The following is a 25,016-nucleotide window of genomic DNA, read 5'->3' as shown; positions in this document are numbered from 1 at the left end:
GTGGGGGTGGGCGCAGGAAGAAGGTGCCCTCCCGGCCCCGCCCCCTCCGGGCGCGGTGGGCGGGACGAAGCCCCTGGCCGCCGTCGGCCCGCCCCGCGGGGGGTGGGCGTAGCTCGCCGCGCTCCGCACAAAGTTTGTTTTCTCCCTCCGGGCGGGTGGGGGAGGGCGAGGAAAGAGCGGGGGGAGGAGAGGGGATCTGACGTCAGGCCGCGAGGTGCTTTCCAGCCGCGAGCTGTCAGGCCGAGTGTCAGGCCCGGCAGGTACGCGGCGCGCTCCCCCGGCGCCCCCCGCCCCCTGCCAGGACGCCCGGGACCGAGCCAGGGGCCGCGTGGACGGAAAAGCCGCTCGGAAAAGTCAGTGTGGGGCGGAGAAGTGGGACAGAGGCGGTCGGGGGGCGCGCGGACGACTTGGAAACTTTCTTTTTCTTGGCCGGGCGGGGGAGGGGGCGTCGTCCTGGCGCGTGCGATTGTGGGTGTGTGACCTCGGGTGTTTGTGAGCCGCGCGACTGCTGGGTGCGGGCGGGGGCCGGTGGGGGGAATGTCCCACCGCCCCCCCCCCCAGTTGGAAGCTCTCTCGGGGCCCTTCTGGGGGGCCCAGCTCCCTACGATCCCAGCCCGTGAGAGGGCCGCCCCTGCCCCGGCCCGGAGTGAGCGCGCGGGGGGCGGGTTTGTTTGGTTTAAAAAGTGCACGTTGCTAACCGCCAGCAGCCTCTGCCCCCCGCCCCCCCGCCGCGGCCGAGCCGAGGAGGGGGCCGCCGAGAGTGACAGCTGCGGGTGGGGGCAGCGGGAAGGGCCCGGGGCTAGGGGGCAGGGGAGCCCGCGCGAGTTCCCCTTTCCTTTGGAACAAAGGAAAGTCTGTCTCGGAGGCATCTGTCACTCCCAGGCGGGCCAAGGAAGCGGGGCGCGTGGGGCCGGCGACCCGAAGAAAGTTTTCTGCGCGCCGGGACCCTCGGGCAGGCCGAGCGTGAGCCGAGCCTCCCTCGGGGGAAGCGCGCAGTCTCCGGGGTAGGGGGCGGCCAACATGGAGTCTGGGCGCAGGGCTGGTGGGGGGGGGCGGTGCGGAGGTGGGAGCCCAGCCCCCTCCCCTCCCCCTCCGGGCCGAGTTCGGAGCACAAAGCCGAGCGCGCAGGCTCGGCCAGCCCCGCGCCCCGAAGAGTCAGCCAGCGCCAAGCGGCGGGGGAAGGGGGTGGGAACCAAACTTTTTCCTGCCCCGGGACAGACACGTGAGTTTTCTTTCTTCCAGAGCACCCGCCCCACCCGCATTGCGGGCGGGCGACGGAGCTGGGGCGCCGAGTCTGGCGCGGGGTAGAGGGCTGAGGGGTGCGGGCGCCCCGAGCGCTGGCCGATTCCCCGCCGCCCCGGGAGCCATGTGCTCCGACTAGGTCTGGGCCGCGGGGGAGGCTGCGCGCTTTGTGTGAACTGCTGGGAATGCAGCGTGAGTGCGCGGCCCGGGGGAGTGTCGGGACGAGCTGGGGGAGTTGTCAGAAAGTTCGTGCGGGAGTGGCTGCAGGTCGGCGTCGTGGAGTGTGTAGGAGGGTGCACCGGGTGTCGTGTCGTGAGGGTGCTGCCACAGGCCAGTTGGGGTAAGAATTGATCGCTGGTGTGATGACGTTTGGAGTTTCCTCAGTCTGAGAGATCGTGGGTGGGCGGGTCGGTCGGAGTTTGTGGGTAGGCATACATCCAGGAATTGGGCTGGTTTCGTGGGGACCAGTTGTTCGTGCTAGACGTGGGATCCGTAAGCTGAGTGTATGCTGTGTTTGTCGGTGAAAACCATGGTGGTTCCAGGAGCTAAGCGATGGATTGGTGCCTGTTATCTGAGCGCTGTTACAGAGTTGCCTGGTGATGAGGGCGTGTGTGTGTGTGTGTGTGTGTGTGTGTGTGTCTGTGTCACGGTGTGAGTGTGGGGTGTGTCTGTGGGAAACGTACCCGACTGTAAGCTGGCTGGAGTGCAGGACACCATGGTGGAGAGAGGTCTCTGTAGGCTGAGGGGTCATCTCCATGGGCCACCTCTGGAACCCTGCAGACTGGGATTTGGCTGGCAGCCAGGGTGGAATTTATACAGATAACCCTAAGTAAACTTCTCATAGCCTGCCAGGACTGCATCCCTGAGCCCACATCCCAACTGCCCTGGCCAGCTAAGCCCCAGAAACCTGACCTCAGAAAGCAGCCTGCTGTTGGTGTTCTCTGAGGAGTGGCACCTCTAACCAATGCCTGTCTCACCTCCAGGTGGCCTGGCTGGGAGGGTAGACCCTTCCCTCGAAAGCCTGGCCTAGCCAGCCCAGATATCTGGGCTCAGGCCCAAGTCGATGAAACAAAACCTGGGAGATGCCAGAGTCTGTTGGCCCAGCCTGCTGGGTAGCTGTTAAAAGGCTGAGGAAGGAGGAGCCTTGAGATTCTGGCATTAGCTTGCCCTGGAACTTACCGTTTTAAAATGTAAATCTCTTTTGCATGTGTGAACCAGAAGTTGTCAGGGGGATGAGCAACTGAGTTGAGTTGTCTAGGGAAACCCCTTCCTTCGTTTGACAGGTGAAGAGGGGGCTCAAGCCCAGGGAGGAGAGAGCACACTTGCCAAGGTCACACAGCCAAGATGAGAGAACCAGAGCCCAGCCTTGCTCATTTATCTGGATTTTTGAGGAACTGATTCATGGACCAGGCCAGGGGCTAGATGACGAAAGAGAATGTCTGAGACAACCAATAGGGATGACTCAACACTCTGCAGGGCACAGTAGGTGCAGGAAATGTTACACGGATTGCTGTAGGACCATGGCGATTAATAGACTTTCCAGACCTGGGCAGCAAGATGCTGTCAAGGTTGGGGGGGCTGAGGCGCCTGGGTGGCTCAGTTGTTAAGCATCTGCCTTTGGCTCAGGGCATGATCCCAGGTTCCTGGGATCGAGCCCTGCATCGGGCTCCCTGCTCCACTGGGAGCCTGCTTCTTTCTTTCCCTGCTTGTGTTCCCTCTCTCGCTGGCTGGCTGTGTCTCTCTGTCAAATAAATAAATAAAATATTAAAAAAAAAAAAAGTTTTGCGGGGGCTGGGGGAGTTGGTTGGTGGTAGTGGCAAACCTTGGTCCAAACCTTGTTTCCATACCCTATCCTGGAGGTGAAATTTTTTTCATAACAGCTTTATTGAAATGTAACTCACATACCATACAACTTACCCATTTAAAGCAAACAAGTGAGTGGTTTTAGTATATTCACAACTATGTAACCACCACCACAGTCAATTTTAGAACATTTTTGTCACCTCATAAAGAAACTCCATACCCTTTAGCTGTCGTCCTTCTATTTCCCGCCCCCAGCCCATTCTAAATATTTCATTAAAATGGAATCATGTGTTTTTTGTGATTTGCTTCTTTCACTTAGCATTATTTTCAAGGTTCATCCACACTGGAGCATGGATCAGGACTTAGCTCCTTTTTATGGCCAAATAATATTCCACCGTATGGATGGACTACGTTTTGTTTATCTGTGCCTCCACTGATGGACATTTGGGTTGTTTCCACCTTTTGGCTGTTATGAATAATGTTGCTATAAACCTTTGTGTTCAAGGTTTGTGTGAACAAGGTTTTCGTTTCTCTTTGGTAGGTGTCTAGGAGTAAAATTACTGGGTCACGTGGTAACTATTTAAGTTAGGCGGCTTTTTCTCTGGGCCTTGATTTTCTCATCTATAAAATGATGATAATAGTCTTACATAGTCCCTGTCTTATAAGGACTTTGTGAGGATCGAATGAGATAATAAATGTGAAGTGCTCAATCCAGAGCATGGAAAGCGGACCTCAATGGTAGCTATAATTTTTCTAGTCTGCTATTGCTTATTAATGAGCTGCCGGTTAATTCAGTCATCCTCTACCCACCGCATGAAATGAAGGCATCTCAGAGTCTTCCCTTCTAGGTTGCCCAGGCTAAGGGATGGCCTGACACTCTGATTTACCGTTCCTCCATTTTGATGTCCCAGGCTCTAATACTGATGTGTTTGGTGAAAGGGTGAGAGGCAATGTATGGTAATAATGTCTCCATCCCCTTGTCACTTGTTCCAGGCTTGCCCGAGGTCCAGCCTAGCCCCTAGACACCATGTCAGACAGTGATCTGGGTGAGGATGAAGGCCTCCTCTCCCTGGCAGGCAAGAGGAAGCGCAGAGGGAACCTGCCCAAAGAATCGGTGAAGATTCTCCGGGACTGGCTGTACTTGCACCGCTACAACGCCTACCCCTCAGAGCAGGAGAAGCTGAGCCTTTCTGGACAGACCAACCTGTCAGTGCTGCAGGTAAGGAGCAGGTAGCAAGAGACCTGGGTGCTGGTCCTGTCTAAGCCCTGTCACTGGTACACGGTGTGGCCACATGAGAACACCCACTCTCCCTGCCTCGAGGGAAGGCAATGACGTCAGGTCATTGCAGCTAGATTTGGGAGTGTTCTGAAGAGGCAAGACACCATTATTAATGTCGTGGTGTCATTAACAATGGAGGCCGTGAGAAGGCGTGGGGTGTTTGGAATTCGGCCCCTAGCCCCAGAGCAGTGTTTGGATAGTGACTTGGTTGCGGAAGGGCAGCTGGTGGTCTGCAGTGTGGTTAAGAAAATGAATTGGGATCATGGCCAAAGAAAGGGCAGAATTCAGAGTTTCTGGGTTCAAAACCCAGTTCTGCCACATAGGAGCAATGGACCACATCTTGATTTCTCCATCTGTAAAGTGGGGGTTCGACTCCTCCCCTGCCTGACTGAATTGTTGTAAGGAGCAGATTCAGAACTGGATGTGAAAGTGCTCTGGGGGCGCCTGGCTGGCTCAGTCAGTGGAGCATGTGACTCTTGATCTTGGGGTTGTGAGTTCACATCCTATATTGGGTGTAGAGAGGACTTAAAAATAAAATCTTAAAAGAAAAGAAAAGATGGGGCGCCTGGGTGGCTTGAGTTGGTTGAGCGTCTGACTCTTGATTTCGGCTCAGGTCATGATCTCAGGATCCTGGGATTGAGCCCCACATCAGGCTCCACGCTCAGCACGGAGTCTGCTTGTCCTTCTCCCTCCTCTGCCCCATGCCCACACCCCACACTCCCACCCCCGCACTCTCTCTAAAAATAAATAAATAAAATCTTTAAAAGAAAAAAAGAAAGAACAAGTGCTTTGTAAGCCACGCACATGAGCATACCTAAAGATCTCTTGTCCAGTTTTTGTCAGAGCAGAAGGTATTATCTCCTTTGAACTGCCCTGACTGCTGACCTACAGATGTTTTTGTTCTGTTTTCATGGTGCTGAGGCAGGACACCCTGGACTACCACTGACTTGCCTCCAGTCTGGCTCTCATCTGCCTGGGAGATGACAGAACAGGCCCCCAGCCGAGCGAAGGTCCAGCCCCTGCCCCATGAGCCCCCAGTGCCCCCTTCATGAGCCGGCTAAGCCTCTACCCCGAGCCCCTCTGCCACCTGTTCCAGCTCTGTCTTTCCCTAGCCTTTATAGGTCCTTATTTCAGTCTACGGTGCTAACTCTCCCTCCTTCCCTTACCCCAAACGGAGCCTCCCTTGTCTTCCCAGCTCCTCCTCCATGATGCCTCATGCTGAAGGTTCAGCCCTCAGAACTCCTGTTGCCTGACTTTATACTTGCTGGGTAGCAGTTGACAGGGGTCTGTCTGTGAGAAAGCTCTAGAGTTACAAAACCTGACTCAGATCCATCTTCTCCACAAGAAGAAGCCTGGACGTTGGCCAAGTCCACTGCCTCTCCCTGAGCCTCATGTTTCCTCATCTGAGAAAAGGAGAGGCTTGTGGTATTTTCATAGCATATAAGGAGGAGGGATGGAGAAGAAAGATTCAAGGCTCAGGCGGGGTGAGCACAGAGTGGGTGTTTCTGCTCTTGTCATCCTCATGTCTCCTAGATCATAGGTCTTGGACTGACCCCAGGTGTCCAGCAGTACCCAGTATCTCACAGTGTAGCCCCAAGCACTCCCAACTACAGTTGAGGTCCCAGAGAGGTCCCAGAGGTACCCTCGAGGTGTCCAGTCTAGGATGGGAAAGTGGGGAAGACCTAGCCATTAGTGTTTATAAAAAGTGATCACCTGATGGGACAGAAGGCAGCAGAGACCCAGGCAGGGTGTCTAAGGCAGCCTGGAGCCTCAAAAGGCCTCCCAGAAGAGGTGGACTTGAACTCACAGGACATAGAACAACACAGGCCAAAGGCTGGAGCCTGAGAACCAGGATCACCTAGATGGGCTCTTTGCTCGTCTTCTGCCTCCAGCCTTTTTCCCTCAGTCCATTCTCTCCTCCTTTTAAAAACGGGCTTTATTAAGCAGTTCATGAATTGGACAGCATCCCATCTAACTCTGCTCCTTCAGTCCATTCTATTGGACACAAAAGTACAAATCTGATTGTATCACACACTCCGTGGACACCCCTGTCCTGCATGGAGTCCAAACTCAGGAGCTTACCAGCCTCATCTCTCAGTTCTTCCTGTCCCTGAGGCCTGTGAACCTTCGGACCTCTGTTCCTCCAGGCCTTCTCCCTAGGCTTCTTCCTGACTTTTCTGAACCTGGCTCACTCCATGTAAAGCATTTCCTCATGAGAGCGTTCTTGGAATAGGTTTGAGGCCACTGCTCTGTTCATGGCACCTCCTACCTGTGCTGACAAACCGCTTGTCACACTGTATTGAAATTGCTTTTTGTCAGGGACACTTTCTTCCATCTGTGTGATGTGCCAATTTCTCTTAAGTTATTTTTCATGGACCCTCCTCCCCCCCAGCGTGTTGACTTGAAACATTTTTATTATCACATCACTTAAGCACGTATTAACATAAAACTGGGTTTAAAAAAAAAACACAACTTCTTGCTTTTGCTCTTACAAATTGTATAATAACAAGTTTTCCAAAGTAAATGTAAAACCAATGAGATTCCATCTAACTGCATTAATGTAAAATGGTGGATGGGGATGATGCCTTGCTGACTGGGCTGTGGCGTGTAGTATGACAAAGGCACTGACCCTGTCGTTGAGCAAGGCTGGATTGCCAGAGGCCACTGTGCTCCTTCAAGATCAGAATGGAAACATAAAGCTAAAACATTCTGAGAACTAGTGGACCCCTAGGATGATATATCCCTGATTCCACTTAGAGAAATGTTGGTCTGGAGCAAGGATTTGTTGCTGGAGACTTCTGAGGAAGGGCCAGCTGGGTCCTGGAGTGCCCTAATGGGAAGGGTCCGGTGTTGGCCACCCTGCTCTAGAGTCATGCTGAGAGTTAAGGAGTAGTGGGGACCATGTGGCCCTGGGTGGAAGCTATCCCATGAGTCCCACATGGTCTCCAGCCATCTACCTCTGCTTGGAGGTCTCACAGGCACCTCAGATTTCTCAGCTGATCACGGATAACTTCTCCAAGCTAGCTCCTTCCCTTTCTAAGGGGCGCCCCTTGGTTGCCCTTTCTCAGCTTATTTGATCAGTCACCAATTCCTATGTATTCACCCCTTAAATATTTCTGGAATGTGGCTTTCCTACCCTGGTCCAGCCTATCTTTGCCTTACCACTTGTTATCCGCTATTAAAAACCCTTCAATGACTCCTGCCAACCTAATGACAATATCACCTGTCCTATCTGCATAGCAGACCTTATCCCTGCCCCCCCCCCATACTCATGCCACACTAATCAGTACCCCAGACCACTTCGTTCCCATTCCTTACCAGGGAGACCCTCAACCCTCAGGAACTGTGCGCTCCCACAGTACCAGGACCAGGTCAGCATTTGGACAATGAACCGTAACTGCTTTTTAGAACGTGGTGAACTCCAGAGGCCGAGGCTTACTTACCACTATATCCCAAGTGTTTAGCTCAATGCCCGCTAGCTGGTAGGTGCTCAGCAAATGATTGTTGAATTGATAGAAAATGAGGAAGTGTGGGAAATGTCAACAGGCAGGACCTCAAAAGTAAAGAAATGTAGTAGCTCTTCAATCGAGGAAAAATTGGCCTAAGTCCCTGGAGGCATCTCTTTTTCCTGTATTTAATTTTTAAAATTTCACTGTTTATTAAGAACATTTGCAAATATCCACAAAAGAGAATATTATAATGCACTCCTGGAACCAATCACCTGGCTTCAACGTGCATCAGCATTTTGCCAAGCTTGTTTTCTCTCCCTGGGGACAGCTCTTTTGATTGTCTCCTTTAACTTGGCCCAAGAGCAATCTCATTAGCAAGTCAATGAGTCATTTAACTAACTGGTTTGCTGGTACTTGCCTGGGGCTAGGCAGTCAGGAGGGTAAGACGGAAAAAAAAAAAAAAAGTCATTTGTGAAGGGTTTTCACAGGTCCCTGTGACACCCTCTGAGCCTACTTTATTGCAGTGTTTTCTAACTGTTCTAAGGGGCTGGCTGCCTGTTGGGGAGGGAAGGTAAGCGTGGCAGGCAGGGTTCAGGCCTCATTCTTTCACTCTCATACTGATTGGGGTGTGCTCTGTGCCAGGCCCAGTGCTATGTGCTGGAAACACAGCGGCAGAACAGGCACTACCCTGCCCCCTGGGTAGCATCCTGTAGGGAGGGAAGACAATATTTAATGGACTAAGAACTCAGTGTAATTAATTACCAATGTGGTGTCAGCTGAGCTCCCCATTCCTTCAAGTCCATTAGGACTCCATTCAAATGCAGTTACCTGAGAGAGGATTTTCCCAAAGCGGGAGAGGGATGGGGGTGAGCGGGTTAAACCATTTGTTCCTAAGTCTAGGAGCTTGTTTAAAAACACACATTCCTGGGGCGCCTGGGTGGCTCAGTTGTTAAGCGTCTGCCTTCGGCTCAGGGCGTGATCCTGGAGTCCTGGGATGGAGCCCCACATCAGGCTCCTCCGATGGGAGCCCGCTTCTTCTTCTCCCACTCCCCCTGCCTGTGTTCTGTCTCTCGCTGGCTGTCTCTCTCTGACAAATAAATAAGTCTTAAAAAAAAAAAAAAAAAACCACATTCCTGACTCCACCCCCATCCCAACCCCACTGGATCTACAGAGCAGATGAGAGAGAGGTGTTTTTTTTTTTAAGATTTTTTATTTGTACGTAATCACACCCATCATCGGACTCGAACCCATAACCCTGAGATCAAGAGCTGCATGTTCCGCCGACTGAGCCAGCCATGCACCCCTAAGAGATAGCTATTTTTTTAAGTCACCGTCAGAGTGATTCTAAAACAGCCAGCTGTTTCTGAGAGCACCTGGGTATGGGTGGTCACACCACAAGTAGAGGTCCAGTGATGTTTGGGAAAGTCTTTCCATGCCTTCACTTCGCTCCCTTCTTTTGCTTCTGTCTTTCACAGCTGAAAAGACATTAAAATTAAAGCACATGTGTCACCTTCTTCAAAGGCCCTCCTCTGATCCTCATGGCCTTCATCAGCTTCCTCATGCCCCTCCCGCTCCAGTTTGCCACAGCCATTCCTCCCACATTCTTCCTCTCAGCCACTGATAAAAAGTACCGGCAGGACAGCAGCCTCTCCCATAGGGGCCGTTTTGTGGTAGAGACAGGCTTTCAGGCACCCAGCCTGTGTTGTGCCGTATCAATCACAGAATTCACCTTGGCATTCTCCCCACCACCTCCCCAAGGACCTTGAGTGGGGGCAAATCACATGCTCTTTTCCTGACTTGGGCATGGGTCGGGCAGCTGGAAGGGGCTACAGAAATTCCTGATAGCCTGTTATCACAGCTGGCACTGGTGGTACACGCAGGCCTCCTGCCCTTGCCCCCCCCCCCAGCTGTGCATTTCTAGCGGACGAGAAGACAAAACAGACAGTAGGCTGCCAAGTTTTCTGTGGACCAGGGTGAGCATGTGGGAGAGTATGTGTGTTGGGGGGGGGGGGTTTCTGCTCTGCTCTTCCCAGAATTCTAAGCCAAAATGGGAGGCGCAGCTAGGGGCTAGGTGCCCACACAGCTGCTAATAAACGCCTAGGCTCCCCTCCCCAAGGCTGCTTTCTCAACAGAAAACCTCATCCCTCCTTGACTTGCACCAGGTCACTGTGACCTGCCCGGTTCCCCTGCCCGAAGAGCTGAGGTGAGCAGGCCCGCGCTCTCTGGTAGCACAGGGAGCTGGTGAGGCAGCGGCAGGATGCGGGAGCGGAAGCATCCCAGCGAGCGGAAAAGGCTTCTGTCTTTTCTCTTCACCTGGCAGTGGGGGTTGCTTGGAACAGAGCCCAGCCTTTGAACTGGTGACCTTGAGCAAGTTACTGAGCTCTCTGATCAGGGCCTCTGTGTCTTCAGCAGTTCAAATAAAGTGATCATCACAGTACCTGTCTCCTAAGTTGTTGGAGATTAAATGAGTAATTAGATGGGAAATGTTCAGGACCACACCTGGTATGTTTTGTGTTCAACAAGTATTTGCTTTTAGGATTACGATCATGATTATTCGGTTGTCAGTTCCGCCTGTTTGCTAAGACGCAGCAAAGCACAGTAAGAACAGCAGTAGGGGCCCTAAGGCCTAAAGCCCTAAAGGGAGACCTGGGTATAGATCCCAGCTCTATACTCGGAGCCTGTGTGAGTTTGGGGCATGTTCTTCCAAGAGTTCAGTTCCCTCCTTAGTACTTCGGGGACACTACTCACTACCTTCCAGGCTTGTGTACAGATGAAATAGAATGCAAGTGAGGTGGCTGGCACAGTACTTAGTATCAGAGGTGCTGAGTCCCTTTCCTTTGCCTCCCCCAGCCGTTCAGCTCTACCTCTCTCTCGGGCTCCCCTGCAACCTTAGCCAGCATTCAGCTCAGCCAGTGTCTGCTGATGCATGCTGGTGTGTGTGTGTGGTTGTACTGGGAAGACCCTAGAGATGAAGAGAAGTAAATGAGAACCCCTGGAATGGAGAGGAAGAGAAGCCACAAGAAGGCTCTGCCTCTGCCCGGAACAGGAGCTTTCGCAGCCTGCTGAGCAAGGAGCCAAGACAAGTCCGCGCACCAGCTCCTGCCATAGGTGGCTGTCCCTCTGGCAGGGTAGAGACAGATAGACTCCATAGGAAGATGGTACCCAGGAGCTTGCCCTGGGGATGGGCCAAGAGAGGTGATAAACAGGGGTAGAAACTGGTGCAGGAGCCCTGAGGAGAGCTGGGCCTTGATCCATTCAGCAAACAGTAGAGGAACATTAGGCATTACTGCAGCCCGCAGAGTTCCCAGTATCCTGTCACATAGGAGTGAGGGGGAGAGGGTGCCTGTCTTTGCCTCTGCGGCAGCTGGCGCATATTCTGTAAGTACTGAAAAACAGGGAGAAGAGACGGGGCCAGGAGCGGGACCTATACTATAGTGCGCAAGGTATGTAGGTCAGTAAGCCACTGTTTAGGCCCGTGAGTGGTTTGCTATGATGTTCTGACCTAGTGGGATCAGCCCTGCCTGCTTCTGCCAGTTCTACCCCGAGTCCACAAAGACTAGATTGGGTCTTCCCGTTATCGTCCCCACCACTGGTTTTATATTTTATATTCATTTGTAGGATTTCTTTAACTCTCTCTTCCCAACATGAACTTGTCTGAAGGGTGGGATTACGTCTGTGTTGTTTGCAGCTGTGTTTCTGGGGCCGGGAACATAGGGGCTTCCTAGCTGGTTTTGACGGAGTGAACTGATCACGGCCTCTCATACGCATTCCAGATCTGTAACTGGTTTATCAACGCCCGGCGGCGCCTTCTCCCAGACATGCTTCGGAAGGATGGCAAAGACCCCAATCAATTCACCATCTCCCGCCGAGGGGGTAAGGCCTCAGATGTGGCCCTCCCCCGTGGCAGCAGCCCCTCAGTGCTGGCTGTGTCTGTGCCAGCCCCCACCAATGTGCTCTCCTTGTCCGTGTGCTCCGTGCCGCTCCACTCAGGCCAGGGGGAAAAGCCAGCAGCCCCCTTCCCACAAGGAGAGCTGGAGCCCCCAAAGCCCCTGGTGACCCCTGGCAACACACTCACCCTACTGACCAGAGCTGAAGCCGGAAGCCCCACAGGTGGACTCTTCAACACGCCACCGCCCACACCCCCAGAGCAGGACAAGGAGGACTTCAGTAGCTTCCAGCTGCTGGTGGAGGTGGCGCTACAGAGGGCTGCTGAGATGGAGCTTCAGAAGCAACAGGACCCATCGCCCCCTTTACTGCACACTCCTATCCCCTTAGTCTCTGAAAACCCCAAGTAAGCATCTGCCAAAATGGGTGCTCGAGGCTCGAGCCAGCTGTCCTGGGTTTCCGTTTTGGTTCCCTTTCATACAGAGGGTTTTCTTTGGATCACTGCCAAACGTCGGGGTCATCTCCTCTGTCCAGAGGTCTTCAGCAGGAAGATGCCAGCTGGCATCACTGCGCTGTGACCGGGACCTCTCTGCTAACTGCCGTTTCTCCAGGCCTCCTCAGTGATGAGACTGAGATCGGAGACAGGCATGGTGCTGCTGCTGCTTCTCCAGAGAATCCCCAGGACACCTTTGTTCCTGCCTGCTTTCCTAGGCTGGGCACAGGAAACCTGCCACATTCAGACTTATGCCCCGGAGCTGGGCCTCTTTTGGTTAAGCCAAGTGTGGACATTCCAAGTTCTTAAGTGTGAACAAAAGAGAAGAGAGGAACCCAGCAGTTGTAACAGAACTGACTCCAGTTGAATGTTTAGGTTTTCACTAAACTTTGTTTATTTTTCCCTTTTTGCTGGGGTTTTGCATTAATGGGAGTAGTTAGCCCAGGTGTGGGGAGTGAGTGTGTGTTGCATGAGGGAGTCTGATGAACTGGGAATTAGGCACCACTGCAACTGGTGAGTGTTTTACAAGGAAGGAATATTTTTATTGTGGGGACCAGCTAAATCTCTGCAAAATTCCAAATAGTTGTTTTATTGTTGGTTTGATTTACAAAACAAAACCCACTACTTTTTGGGCTTTGGCTTTTCTGCATCAGGCACAGAAGGGAACAAAGCCTTCTTAAGAATAAAGAGGGTCCAACACAGAATCTGACCAAACCTTCTAAGCGCAGAGCAGAGAAGGATGATAAAACCAGAGAGGTGGGGTTTGTTTTGTTTGTTTGTTTTGTTTTGTTTTTTTAATTTTTGTTTTTACTGTGTTTTGGGGGACGGGGGAAGTAAGTTAGACCAAGGCAGTGGGTTTTTTGGTTTTGTTTTTTTTCATTCTTTCTTTAATGTTTTCCCCTCTTCATCCTTGAAAGTTTGGCCCTGCAGCCTGACTTTTGAATTCCTTTAAGAACTTGGATTAGTGGGGCCAGAATGTCAAAAGCTGCCAGTAGCTCCTAGTTGGAGAGAAGGGAGCCACCTACTGGTCAGGAAGCCCTTGTAGCTGACTCAGATGGGCAGTTTTCCCCAAGACGGTGGCAAGACCCTATTCCTGGAAGAAGCAGGGAACATAGCCCCAGCTGCTGAGGAGCTGCCTTCTACGGAGGCGGGGCCGGAAACTGGTTAGGAAACCTGTCCACTGTGTCTCTGTGTTGCACCTTTCTCTAAATTGGAGTTGCAGACGTGCAGAGGCCTCTGCCCTGAACTTCACAGTGAAACAGATCACAATTGGTCTTACTCTTCTCCCTCCTCCCCATTTTTTAGTTTGCTGTTTCATTGCTGACAGCATTCGACAGCAATACACCCCATCTTTATATATCCTAAGAAACACTAATCCTAGGTTACTATTAGCCAAAATATTTTTGTTCCGAATAACATTGTTACTGGGCCAAAAGACAGGTCAGGAGCCCCCAGCCTGTAGTTTCCTGAAGTTGCCAAGTCAGGCACAAGGGGGAGATTCCTGGGAGTTGACTGACTTGGGTGGAACTGGCCAGGAGAAAGGCAGCAACGTGTGTTGTGTCCTTTCTGGGATGACCCCTGAGGGCTTCAGAGAGGCTACCTGACATCCCAGTAGCTTGGCCTACCCACTGCTGTGGGAATGGAGGATTAGCTATTTAAGGGGAGTGAGGTTTGCTCTCTTTGTGAATGGGCAAGTTTCCTAGGCTCTCTCTTTTACCACCCCGCCCCGTCCTTGCATGTCCCAGGGGGATCAGGGATCCTCACCCTCCTGAGGCCCAGCTGGGGAAGAAAGAACATAGCAGCTTCAAGATTAGTTGAAGCTGCTGTTTTCCCAGCCTGTTCCACCCCAGCCATGTCTGTGAGCCCAGGTCTGGTATGACTGTTGGAAGATGCTTATAGCAAGGGACCCTGGAAGTGTACTGGGCTAGGGTGGGACTTTTCCTTCCCATGGTGCACTGAGCAGTAGAGGTGGTGAGGGGTGAGGAGCCATGCTGCTGAATTCTGGTTGGCATTCCCCCCTTGTGCAAGATGGGGAGGCTGGGGGTTTAGCAGCCTCTGCTTGGTTTGGTTGTGAGATAAACCTGGAGGAGAAGCACAGTTATCCCGTTGAATTATCTGAGCAAAAAACTACTGTAAATAACTTTTGTTTTTGTCTTTCGTCAAATAAAGTTGTTTTTGGTTTTTGTTTTGTTTTGTTTTTTAAAGCAGAAACAGATTGACCCACAGTGACTCTGGGCCCCATCTGGAGGTGGGGCAGTTGCTGAGTTCTTACAGGGCCTTATCATTTCCCCCGTCTAGCAGCCACCTGTCAGTGTGGGTGCTCTGCATCCTTATTTCCTTGGTCTCAACCCTAGTCCATATCCCTTTCATCGCAGTAGGCATGGGGCATATGCCTCCCAAGTTGCACCAGTCTTCCCTGGGATGAACAGTCAAGTTTAGGGTTGCTGAGTGGTGAGGGAACTTAAGGGAGCTAGCAACTTTATCCTCCCCCTCAACCAGTGAGGAAAGGGTAGGACTGCAGTGTGAAGCCAGCATGGAAAGACGCAGAGATGAAATGGATGCTTTAGTCATGTCTGAAACTGATACCACCTAGACTTCCCTATTATGTAAGCTAGTAAATTTCCCTTTTTTGCTTTAGAGAGCTGTGAGTTTCATTTACTTCATAATGAAGTGACTATACATTTCATTGTAGCCCAAACACTAAAAAGTCAAGGCCTGCAGCAGTGAACAGCCTTGCTATGTGCCTGGGCCTCTGCAGTGTTCATTATTACTTTAATTTTTGTATACACACAAAAGAAGTGAGAGGCTCTTCTAATAGGTAAAGAAACTGAGGGTTTGTTAAAATTAATTGGCCTGAACTGTACAGCCAGTATTAAATGGAGCTAGGATATGAATTCAAGTCTGTCTTGCTTAAGACATCTGCCTGGACCTTATTTGAACTAGTGATGGGCAGTTCACTGCCTATTGGCATTCAACTAACATGGTTTGGGGTAAACACTAGAAATTTCTTCTACTGAACCAAATCGGCTTCTTCCTGCTCCCAGTAGACCCAGATGGAGGATATCCAATTTCCCACCAGTCACTCTCCTTCAGAAATTTGGAGTCCGTGCCTCCCCATTCATGTTTCCCAGATTAAAGAGCTCTGGTTTGAGAGAGTTTAGCCATTCACCCAAGGTCCTGGTTTTCCACTCCCTCTGTCGGTAGCCCTCAAAATGGACACGGCCCTAGGGCTTACAGAATAGGAACATGCTGGAAGGGCTCTTCAAAATAAGTTTAATACTCATTTTCATCTGGAAAACGAATATTATTACCCTAAAAGGGGAAGTGATTTGGATGGTCTGCCTGCCTTAGAAGAGATGGCTTCCTACAAATACTTTTCAAAGAACTGAAACCAAAAGCATCTTCTGCATCAAGCTTCAAATTGATGAACCCCAGAGTAAGCAAACATTTTAGATAATGAAAGTTGACAGTGATAATGTGGCTAGAGCCCCTCTCCTCCGAAGCTAGAAATGTTACCTAAGGACATCTACCTTTCCTGTAGCAGTCCTGTTTAGGAAATAGCGTTTAAATGCATTTCTAGGGCGCCTGGCTGGCTGTCAGTAGAGCATCCGACTCTTGATCTGGGGGTCGTGAGTTTGAGCCCCACGTGGGGTGTACAGATTACTTAAAAAAATAAAAGCTTAAAAAAAAAACCCTCTAGGGTTGGACTTGACTCTGGATTTAAAAAGTACACTCTAGGGGTGCCTGCTGGCCCAGTCACTCTTGATCTCAGGGTCATGAGCTCTAGCCCCATGTTGGGGGTAGAGATTACTAAAAAAAATAGTAACAATTAAGAAAAGAAAAACTACGCTCTAGTTTAGAAATTGCTAATGGGAAAAACGCCCAGAAGGGAGGGGCTCAGCCTGTCTTGGTGTGCTGTAATCTTGGTATGTTAGCCACTGCAGCTGTAGAGAAGGGAACTCAGGAGGGATGTGGAAATAATAATTATCAATGCTCTCAATGTTACTGGTTTCCAAAGCACTTATTTTCCCCTCTAGCAGCCACCTGTCAGTGTGGGTGCTCTGCATCCTTATTTCCTTGGTCTCAACCCTAGTCCATATCCCTTTCATCACAGTGGGCATGGGGCATATGCCCCATAATCTATAATCTAAGCCTGCATTCAGATTCTGGCTGTCACCTAATTGGTTGTCATGATCATAGGCAAGTCAATTTACCGCTCCACACTTCAGTCTTCTCATCAATAAAATGTGCATAGTAATAGTCACCTTTTAGGAGGATGAAATAGGATAATCCACATTACTGTTATCATATATTATTATTATCTGGCCTCAGCACAGGGCTGAGAGTAAAACAGAACTGTGAAAATAACTTGCCCCATACCACACAGCTGTTAAGTGGCAGAACTGGAAGGAATTACCCAGAGTAGTTCTCAAGCCTTAAATATGTATCAAAATCATCAGGAGAGCTTACAAAAATGCAAATTCCCAGACCTCACCCCCAGAGAGTCCAGAAATCTGCCACTCTTCACTTACGCCACACTTACGCCTCACAGTCTATGAGAACAGATTCTCGTGCTCTTGCTCTAGGAACCTGATCATTTATGATCAGGACACTGACTTATCCCAAGGAAGCTGCTAGGTTAAGACAGCACCTCACCTTTCAAAGTTTTAAGATGAGAGGGAGAAGTGCACCACCAAGTAGTTTACCCCTCCGCCTACCAAACCATTTGACTTCCCCTCAGCTCCCAGGAGTCTATGGTGGCCTGAAGGTCAAGTGTAGCCTTCCTGAGATTGTCATTTTAATTACATAAGTAATCCACACTTACTGTAGAAAATTTTAAAATAAAGGTAAAAGAGAGGAGTTCAATATAGTGGTTAAGAGCCCAGCCAACTTTTGGAGGAAAACATGTAAAACATTTAGAGAAGTTGACACCTAGTAAGAACCCAGTAAGTACTAGTAAAACATTATCTTAGGCAAAAAGGACCTGGATACAAACTCAGACCTCTACTTCACAACGGGTGCTCTTTCCATGGCTTGTGTATTTTTCCTCACAGGACTCCTCTGATTTCTGTGACTCCATCTGTGTCCGGCTAGGGCCCTCAATCTTACCCCTCAGAGCATACTTTCCTTTCCAAACCCTCCTACAAGCAGCTGGCAGTGGTATAGAGGCATTCAGCTGAGAGGACATACTCGGCCCCGAGGCTGAGATCATGTGTTTAACTGGTGCTTAAAAAGTCCCAACCTCACAAAGGCAAAATTTGTCCTACTTCCAAATCTCTCTCCTACTTCCAAATCTGACTCTTCATCAAGTTCTTTTCCATCTTAGACCACCCAGGATGTTTATTTTAACCAGATGGATGCACTGGGATTCAGCCAGACTCCCCACTTCCTAAGATAAGGAAATTCTTGGGTGAAAGCACAAAGGGATCAAGTCTTGGCCCCATAAATACCCTCTAGGCAAGGGCTCTCCATGCTAGCTCCCAGCTTGGCTTTGTCTGCTCCTAGAAAGCTAAGAAGAGGAACACAGATCAGGTTTCGGATGCCTACTGAACCTCTAACTTGCTGTGAGACACTAAGCTGGACTGGATCTAAGGACCCCTATAAATATAACTTTCTGTGGGACCCCCCCATGTAATCACAAACTTAATGAATCTCAGAGTTAAGATAAGAGCTTCACAATATAATACTACATATAAAACTCTTCTTGCAAAAAATAAAGTTATCTGTTTACAGATGATATGATCACATATGTAGAAAATCCTAAAGACTCCACCAAAAGAAAGCAAAAAAGAATAAATGGATTCAGCAAAGTTGCAGGATATAAAATCACACAAAAATCAATTATGTTTCTATACATGAACAACGAACAACCCAAAAGGAAATTTAAAAATTTTTCAATTTATAATAGCATCAAAAAGAATAAAATAGTTAAGAACTAACCAAAGAAGTGAGACTTATGCTCTGAAAACTATAAAATATTGCTGAATGAAATTCAGGAAGATAAAAATAAATGTAAAAATATCTTGTGTTCATGGATTGGAAGACTTACCTACAGATTTTTACTGTAATCTCTATCAAAATCCCACTGATTTTTTTTTTTTTTTATTCAGCTCCATGCCCAACTTGGGGCTTGAACTCATGACCCCAAGATGGAGTGGCATGCACATTCTACCAACTGAACCAGCCAGGCACCCCTCCAATGACTTTTTTTTCCCCCAGAAATGGAACAACTCATTCTAAAATGTGTATGGCATCTTAAGGGACCCCCAATAACCAAAACAATCTTGAAAAAGAACAAAGTTGGAAGACTCACACCTCCTGACTTCAAAACTTACTATAAAGCTAAAGTAATCAAAACAGTGTGGTACTGGCACAAAGACAGAAAAAAATGGACCAAAGGAATAGGATATGGCAGCCTTGCAATAAACCCTCACATATGTGGTCAAATGATTCTCAACAAAGATGCTAAGACCATTTGATGCAGGAAGGACAGTCTTTTTAACAAACGGCATTGGGAAAACTGGATATCCACATGTAAAAGAATGAAGTTGGACTCTTACCTAACACCATATTAAAAAATTAACTCAATGGGGCACCTGTCTGGCTCAGTCGGTGGAGCATGTGACTCTTGATCTTGGGGTCATAAGTTCACAGACCTTACATTAAACAAACAAACAAAAATTAACTCAAAATGGATCAAACACCTAAATATAAGTGCTAAACTAAAAAACTCTTAGAAGCAATCAGGGAAGAAGCTTGTTGACATTGGTTATGCAATTTTTTTAAGGTTGGTTTTTGTTTTGTTTTGTTTTGTTTTAAGTAATCTCTACACTTAACAAGGGGCTTAAACTCACAACCCTGAGATCAAGAGTCACATGCTCTAAAGGGGCACCTAGGTGGCAAAGTCAGTTGAGCATCTGACTCTTGGTTTTGGCTCAGGTCCTGATCTCAGGGTGTGAGATCAAGCCCCATGTTGGGCTCTCGCTCAGTACAGAGGCTGCTTAAGACTCTCTCCCTCTGCCCCTCCCCCCTCCTCTAAAATCGCTCAATCTTTTTTTTTTTTTAAGAGTCACGTGCTCTTCCAACTGAGCCAGCTAGGCACCCTGGCAGTGATTTCTTGGATATGATACCAAAAGTACAGGCAACAACAACAACAAATCAGACAACTACACTTCATGAAAATTACAAACTTAAAAAAAATTTTAAGTAATCTCTACCTAATAAAGGGGCATGAACTCACAACCTGGAGATCAAGGGTCACATGCTCTACTGACTGAGCCAGCCAGGTGCCCCCAAAATTAAAAACTTTTGTGTGTCAAAGGATACTACTATCAACAGAGTAAAAAGGTAACCCACAAAATAGGAGAAAATATTTGCAAATTACATAAATGATAAAGGATTAATATCCAGAATATACACAGAACTCCTAAAACTCAACAACAAAAAACAAATGACAAGACTCAAAAAAATGGGCAATGGTCTGAAATAGACATTTCTCCAAAGATATACAAATGACCAACAAGCACATGAAAAGATGCTCAACATCACTAATCATTAGGAAAATTCAAGTAAAAATCACAATGAGATACTACTTTATACCCACTAGGTTGGCTATTATCAAGGGGCACCTGGGTGGCTCAGTGGGTTAAGCATCTGCCTTCAGTTCAAGTCATGATCTCAGGGTCCTGGGATCGAGCCCCGTGTCCAAGCCCCGTGTCCAACTCCCTGCTCAGCAGGGAGTCTGTTTCTCCCTTTCCCTCTGCCCCTCTCCACAAACTCATGTGTGCTCTCTCTCAAATAAATAAATAAAATCTTTAAAAAAAAAAAAAAACAATTGATGAGAATGTGGAGAAATTGGAATTGTTGCATACTGTTGGTGGAAATGCAAAAATGGTGCAGCTACTGTAGAAAACAGTATGGTCATTCTCAAAAAATTAAGAAGAGAATTGTCACATGATCCACCAATTCCACTCTGGGTATATACCCCACGGAACTGACTTGAAAGCAGGGACAAAAACAGATATTTGTATACCCATATTCATAGTAGTATTATTCACAACAGCAAAGAAGCGGAAGCAGCCTAAGTGTCCCCCAATAGATGAACAAATAACAAAATAAGGTATATATTATGAAAACGAATAAAGGAAACCTCATTTAAGATAGAGATGAGGGGACACCTGGGTAGCTCAGTCAGTAACGTGGTCGACTCTTGATTTCAGCTCAGGCCATGATCTCAGGGTCATGGGATAGAGCCCACGCTGGGCTCAGAGCTGGGCTCAGTGGGGAGTCTGAGATTCTCTTTCTCTTTCTATCCCTCTGTGCCCCCCCCCCCGTGTGTGCAACACTCACTCTCTCAAATAAATAACTCTTTTTTTTTTTTTAATGGAGATGGGGGCACCTGGCTGCCTCAATAGGTGGAGTATGCGACTCTTGATCTCGGGGTTGTGAGTTCAAGCACCACACTGGGTGTAGCAATTACGTAAAAAATAAAAAATAAATTTTATGGGGCACCTGGGTGGCTCAGTTGGTCAAGTGTCTGCCTTTGGCTCGGGTCATGATCCCAGAATCCTGGGATCAAGCCCCGCATTGGGGTCTCTGCTCAGTGGAGAGCCTGCTTCTCCGTCTCCCTCTGCCTGCTACTCTGCCTACTTGTGCTCTCTCTCTGTCAAATAAATAAATAAAATCTTTTAAAAAATAAACACATTTTTTAAAGTCTTTATAAAATTAAATAATAAAATGGAGTTGGGAGGCCAGCAGAAGGAGCTCTCACACCCTATCAGTCCTCATCAATTGCAGACCCCAACAAAAGAGACATACCTTTCACTCCCAACAGGAAAAAGCCTATTTTTTACTACCCCAGCAGGAGGAAGAAAGATTTTCTCCCTGCCCAGCAACAGCCCAGTCAATGAAAGACCATTACAATTGTTATAGCCAATGAAAAGCCACTACACTTCAAACTCCTAGCTTAATCCAACTTGGACTTTTTCTTTATAAAAGCCCCTCCCAACTCCTTTTCTTCTATAAAAGCAAATTTTTCTCCCTTGCTGTAGTTTGCGTGTCGCAAACTGCAATATTCTGCTATTCCGAAACAAACTCATTTTTGCTCGTAAAATGAGTTTTATTTTTAAGGTTAACAATGTATACAATGAACACCTAATGAACATTTAACAAAGTTATTATTCAGCCTTAAAAAGGAGGAAATTCTGACACGGGCTATACCATGGATGAATCCTGCAGACAGTATGCTAACTGAAATAAGCCAATCAGAAAAGGACTAACATGGTGTGATTCTGCTCTTATGAGATACTTAGTCAAATTTAGGGACAGAAAGTAGAATGGTAGTTGTTGCGGCCTGGGATAAAGAGAGACTGGGGAGTTACTAGTTTGAGGGCACAAAACTTTCGGTTTTGCAAGATGAAAGTGTTCTGAAAATGGATGGTGGTGGCGTCTACACAGCAAAGTAAATGTACTTCCCTGGGCCACTGAACTGTATACTTAAAAATGGTAAATTTTGTTATGTATACTGTACAGCAAGTAAAAAAAAATTAAGTTTAAGAAAGAATTTAGGGGCGCCCTGGTGGCTTAGTTGATTAGGCATCTGCCTTTGGCTCAGGTCATGATCCCAGGAGTCTGGGATCAAGCAACACATCGGGCTCCCTGCTGAGCAGGGAGCTTGCTTCTCCCTCTCCTTCTGCCTGCAGCTCTACTTGTCCTCTCTTTCTCTGTCAAATAAATAAATAAAACCTTTTAAAAAATAACTTATAAAAAAGAATTTACTGTTTTATTCCAATTGTCTCCATCATCAGTGCCCCCCATATCTCCTGAGTGACTTTAACAGTCTTTAAACTAGTCTCCCACTCTGATCCTGTCTTCCAAATAGCAGCCAGAGTGATCTTGCTAAGACACAAACATGAAAAGTGAAGTACCCCTGTTCAAATCCTTCTGTGGCTTCCTCCACCCTTGGGACAAAAATAATTTCTTTATGGCCATCATCAAAAAGACAAGGGGGGGTCCAGCCTCACATCTATTTATAGATGTGGAGAAAAATGAACCCTGTACACTGTTGGTGGGAATGTAAATTGGTGCTGCCACTATGGAAAACAATATGGAGGAGCCTCAAAAAATTAAAAATAGGGGCGCCTGGGTGGCACAGCGGTTAAGCGTCTGCCTTTGGCTCAGGGCATGATCCCAGCGTTGTGGGATCGAGCCCCACATCAGGCTCTTCTGCTATGAGCCTGCTTCTTCCTCTCCCACGCCCCCTGCTTGTGTTCCCTCTCTCGCTGGCTGTCTCTATCTCTGTCAAATAAATAAATAAAATCTTTTAAAAAAATTAAAAATAGAAATACTCTATGATCCAGCAATTCCACTTCTGGGAATATATAACATTAAGAAATAAGGAAATAAAAACACTAACTCAAAAAGATATCGGTACTCCCATGTTCATAGTAGCATGATTTACAATAACCACGGCATGGAAACAACCAAATGTCCATCAACTAATGAATGGTTAAAGAAGTTGTGGTACACACACCATGGAATATTATTCAGCCACAAAAAATGAGGAAATCCTACCATTTGTGACAACATGTATAGACCTTGGAGGTTTATACCAAGTAAAATAAGTCAGATGGAGAAAAACAAATACTTTATGGTCTCACTTACATGTGGAATCTTAAAAAACAGACTCAGAAAAAGAGATCAGACTTGTGGTTACCAGAGGTGGGCGGTGGGGGGAGGAGGAAAACAGAGAAAGGTGGTTAAAAGATACAAACTTCCAGTTGAGATAAATAAATAGTAAGGATGTTAAGGTACAATATGAGGACTATAGCTAATAACGCTGTACTGAAACACTGGAAAATTGTTAAAAGAATAAATCCCAAGAATTCTCATTACAAAGAAAATTTTTTTTCTTCTTTTCATTGTAATCTATATGAGAAGATGGAGATTAGCTGAACCTATTGTGGTGATCATTCCACAATATATGTAAATCAAATCATCAAGAGGTAGGCCTTAAACTTATACAGTGATGTATGTCAAATATTTTTCAATAAAACTGGAAAAAAACAAAAATAAATTCTTCAGCATGCCCCCTCACTCCTTCCCAACTTGTGGCTTTATTCCCTACCAGTAGCTGCCATGGTTTCATCTCCTGAATGTTCTCTTCTCTTCCTCTCCCTCTTCCCCTTAACTCCTACTCTTCCTTCAGAGCTCCATCTTTCCCAACTCTCCAGATCAAACTCCCCATTACAAATCTTTACCACCAGGCCCAGCAGACTGAAAACTTACCTTTTCTGTCTTGGACCTTGGGCTAGGTATTCTTCCAACATTCTATGACAGAATGAATGATCTGTTTGTCTCCAGCACTGCATGCCCCCAGGGAATCTGTAAAAGAGGTTTTATACCAATGGTACACTTCCAAACCAGTGAGCTGGTTAGGCTTTACCACAATTTTGCACATGGGAGGGAACGAGGTTCAGAAAAAAAGTGGGGCTGAAAAGAACAAGATTCATATGAAAGCTGGAGGACTAAAAGGTGTGGATTCATGTCAGGTATATGTCCCTCACACCAGGTCCAGATAGAGTAATGTCTGTTGCTGTGTATGTCACCTCTGGGGCCCAGCTTCACTCGACTTATTGAAAGAGGGTCTTGGAAATGAGCTGTGGTTGAAAACACCAACTATGGAATTCTGCAGAAGCTCCCTAGGAGATTCTGTCGCTCACCTAGGGGGAGACCTACAGATCATTGTTGACAGGTATACAAAGGATGTTCTGACCTCATTGCTAATTCTTAAGACTAAAAGCTTAGGGGCACCTGGGTGGCTCAGCTAGTTGGGCGACTGCCTTCGGCTCAGGTCATGATCCTGGGGTCCTGGGATAGAGCCCCACATCAGGCTCCCTGCTCAGTAGGGGGGTCTACTTTCTCCCCCTCCCCCTGCTCACGCTCTCTCTCTCTATCTCTTTCAAACAAACAAATAAAATCTTAAAAAAAAAAAAAAAGACTAAAAGCTTAAGGTTAAGAGTACAGATTTTGGAGTCAGACAGACCCAGGTACTAATTGAGTAATTTCAGACAAGTTAGTTTGCCTCTAAAAACCCACCACACAGATGTGCCTTCGTCTCAACTTATTTCATAGCACAATGCACATGGCACCACCCGGAGGGCTTACTAAAATGCTGATTATGGGCCGCACTCCCACAGTTTCTGATTTGACAGTTCTGGGATGGGGTCCGAGAATCCGCATCTCTAATCAAGTTCCTAGGTGATGTGGCTGCTGGTGGTCCAGACACACGTTGTGAACCACTGTCCTAGCACACGATGAGGACACAGTAGATGAATACTCAGATATTCTGATAGCTCATAAAGTAATTTCTCCACTCCCCCCACCCCGCTCCCTGCCCCTGGAGTTCTCAGCTGGTTCCAACTTGCTATATAGCCTTAGAAAATCTTTTCCCCTCTTTGGATCTCAGGTCTCACATTTGCCAAAAGAGGGTGCTGGGCCAAGACGAGATTCTAAGACAGAAACCGGTTTACTTCCTGAACAGGGTCCTACGGAACCCGCAGGGGTTAGGGGAGAAAAACAGCAAGGGCTAAATCCTGAGGGGGCCGCTCGGGACTTCCGGGGAGCCAGTTTTGGGCTCCAAAAGATGCGGAAAAACAGGGCCGCGTCCTGCCCCGCTGCTCTGGGGGACAAACCGTGGAGGACCGGGCTACGCTACAGTCTAACCTCGGTTCTCTATCCGGACGCCGTTCTTCTGTCTCCACAGCGCCTCCTCGCGCCCCGGTCACCATCCCCACTAGATTGTCCCTTCCCTCTCACCGTACCGTGCGCCTGAAGGAAGCTCGCGGTCACTTCCGTAAAGCGTAGA

The 25,016-nt window shown here is 48.1% G+C and overlaps 1 protein-coding gene and 1 long non-coding RNA gene across 6 annotated transcripts; one reads left to right on the top strand and one right to left on the bottom strand.

Annotated features, from left to right (window-relative positions):
• Window positions 1–66: 66 nt before the first annotated feature.
• TGIF2 (TGFB induced factor homeobox 2) lies at window positions 67–14,334 on the top strand. 5 transcript variants are annotated; one of them, XM_057312542.1, is made up of 3 exons: window positions 67–132; window positions 4,039–4,264; window positions 11,547–14,334. In XM_057312542.1, exons 2-3 carry the CDS (start codon window positions 4,073–4,075, stop codon window positions 12,066–12,068), a joined length of 714 nt encoding a protein of 237 aa, XP_057168525.1. In that variant the 5' UTR covers window positions 67–132; window positions 4,039–4,072; the 3' UTR covers window positions 12,069–14,334. The 5 variants fall into 5 exon arrangements, with proteins under 5 accessions (XP_057168525.1, XP_026359222.1, XP_026359221.1 ...); XM_026503437.4 differs by having other exon boundaries at window positions 124–260; XM_026503436.4 differs by lacking the exon at window positions 67–132 and adding an exon at window positions 185–353.
• LOC113258560 (uncharacterized) lies at window positions 8,964–24,983 on the bottom strand. Its single transcript, XR_003317272.4, has 3 exons — window positions 24,875–24,983; window positions 23,438–23,533; window positions 8,964–9,248 (listed from the first exon to the last, which is right to left on the bottom strand). It is a non-coding gene; the product is annotated as an uncharacterized LOC113258560 (long non-coding RNA).
• Between the last annotated feature and the right edge of the window lie 33 nt (window positions 24,984–25,016).

This window comes from Ursus arctos, unplaced genomic scaffold (genome assembly GCF_023065955.2).
Source record: "Ursus arctos isolate Adak ecotype North America unplaced genomic scaffold, UrsArc2.0 scaffold_16, whole genome shotgun sequence".
NCBI classification, from domain to species: Eukaryota; Metazoa; Chordata; class Mammalia; order Carnivora; family Ursidae; genus Ursus; species Ursus arctos.
The sequence above is the reverse complement of the archived record's forward strand: the minus strand, read 5'-3'. Positions and strand labels throughout refer to the sequence as shown.

Bases quoted from the DNA above. Each gene is read 5' to 3' on its own strand.
- TGIF2 (XM_057312542.1), top strand. From the start codon at position 4,073: ATGTCAGACAGTGATCTGGGTGAGGATGAAGGCCTCCTCTCCCTGGCA. The intron at 4,265-11,546 runs GTAAGGAGCAGG...TACGCATTCCAG, and splicing joins CCAACCTGTCAGTGCTGCAG to ATCTGTAACTGGTTTATCAA.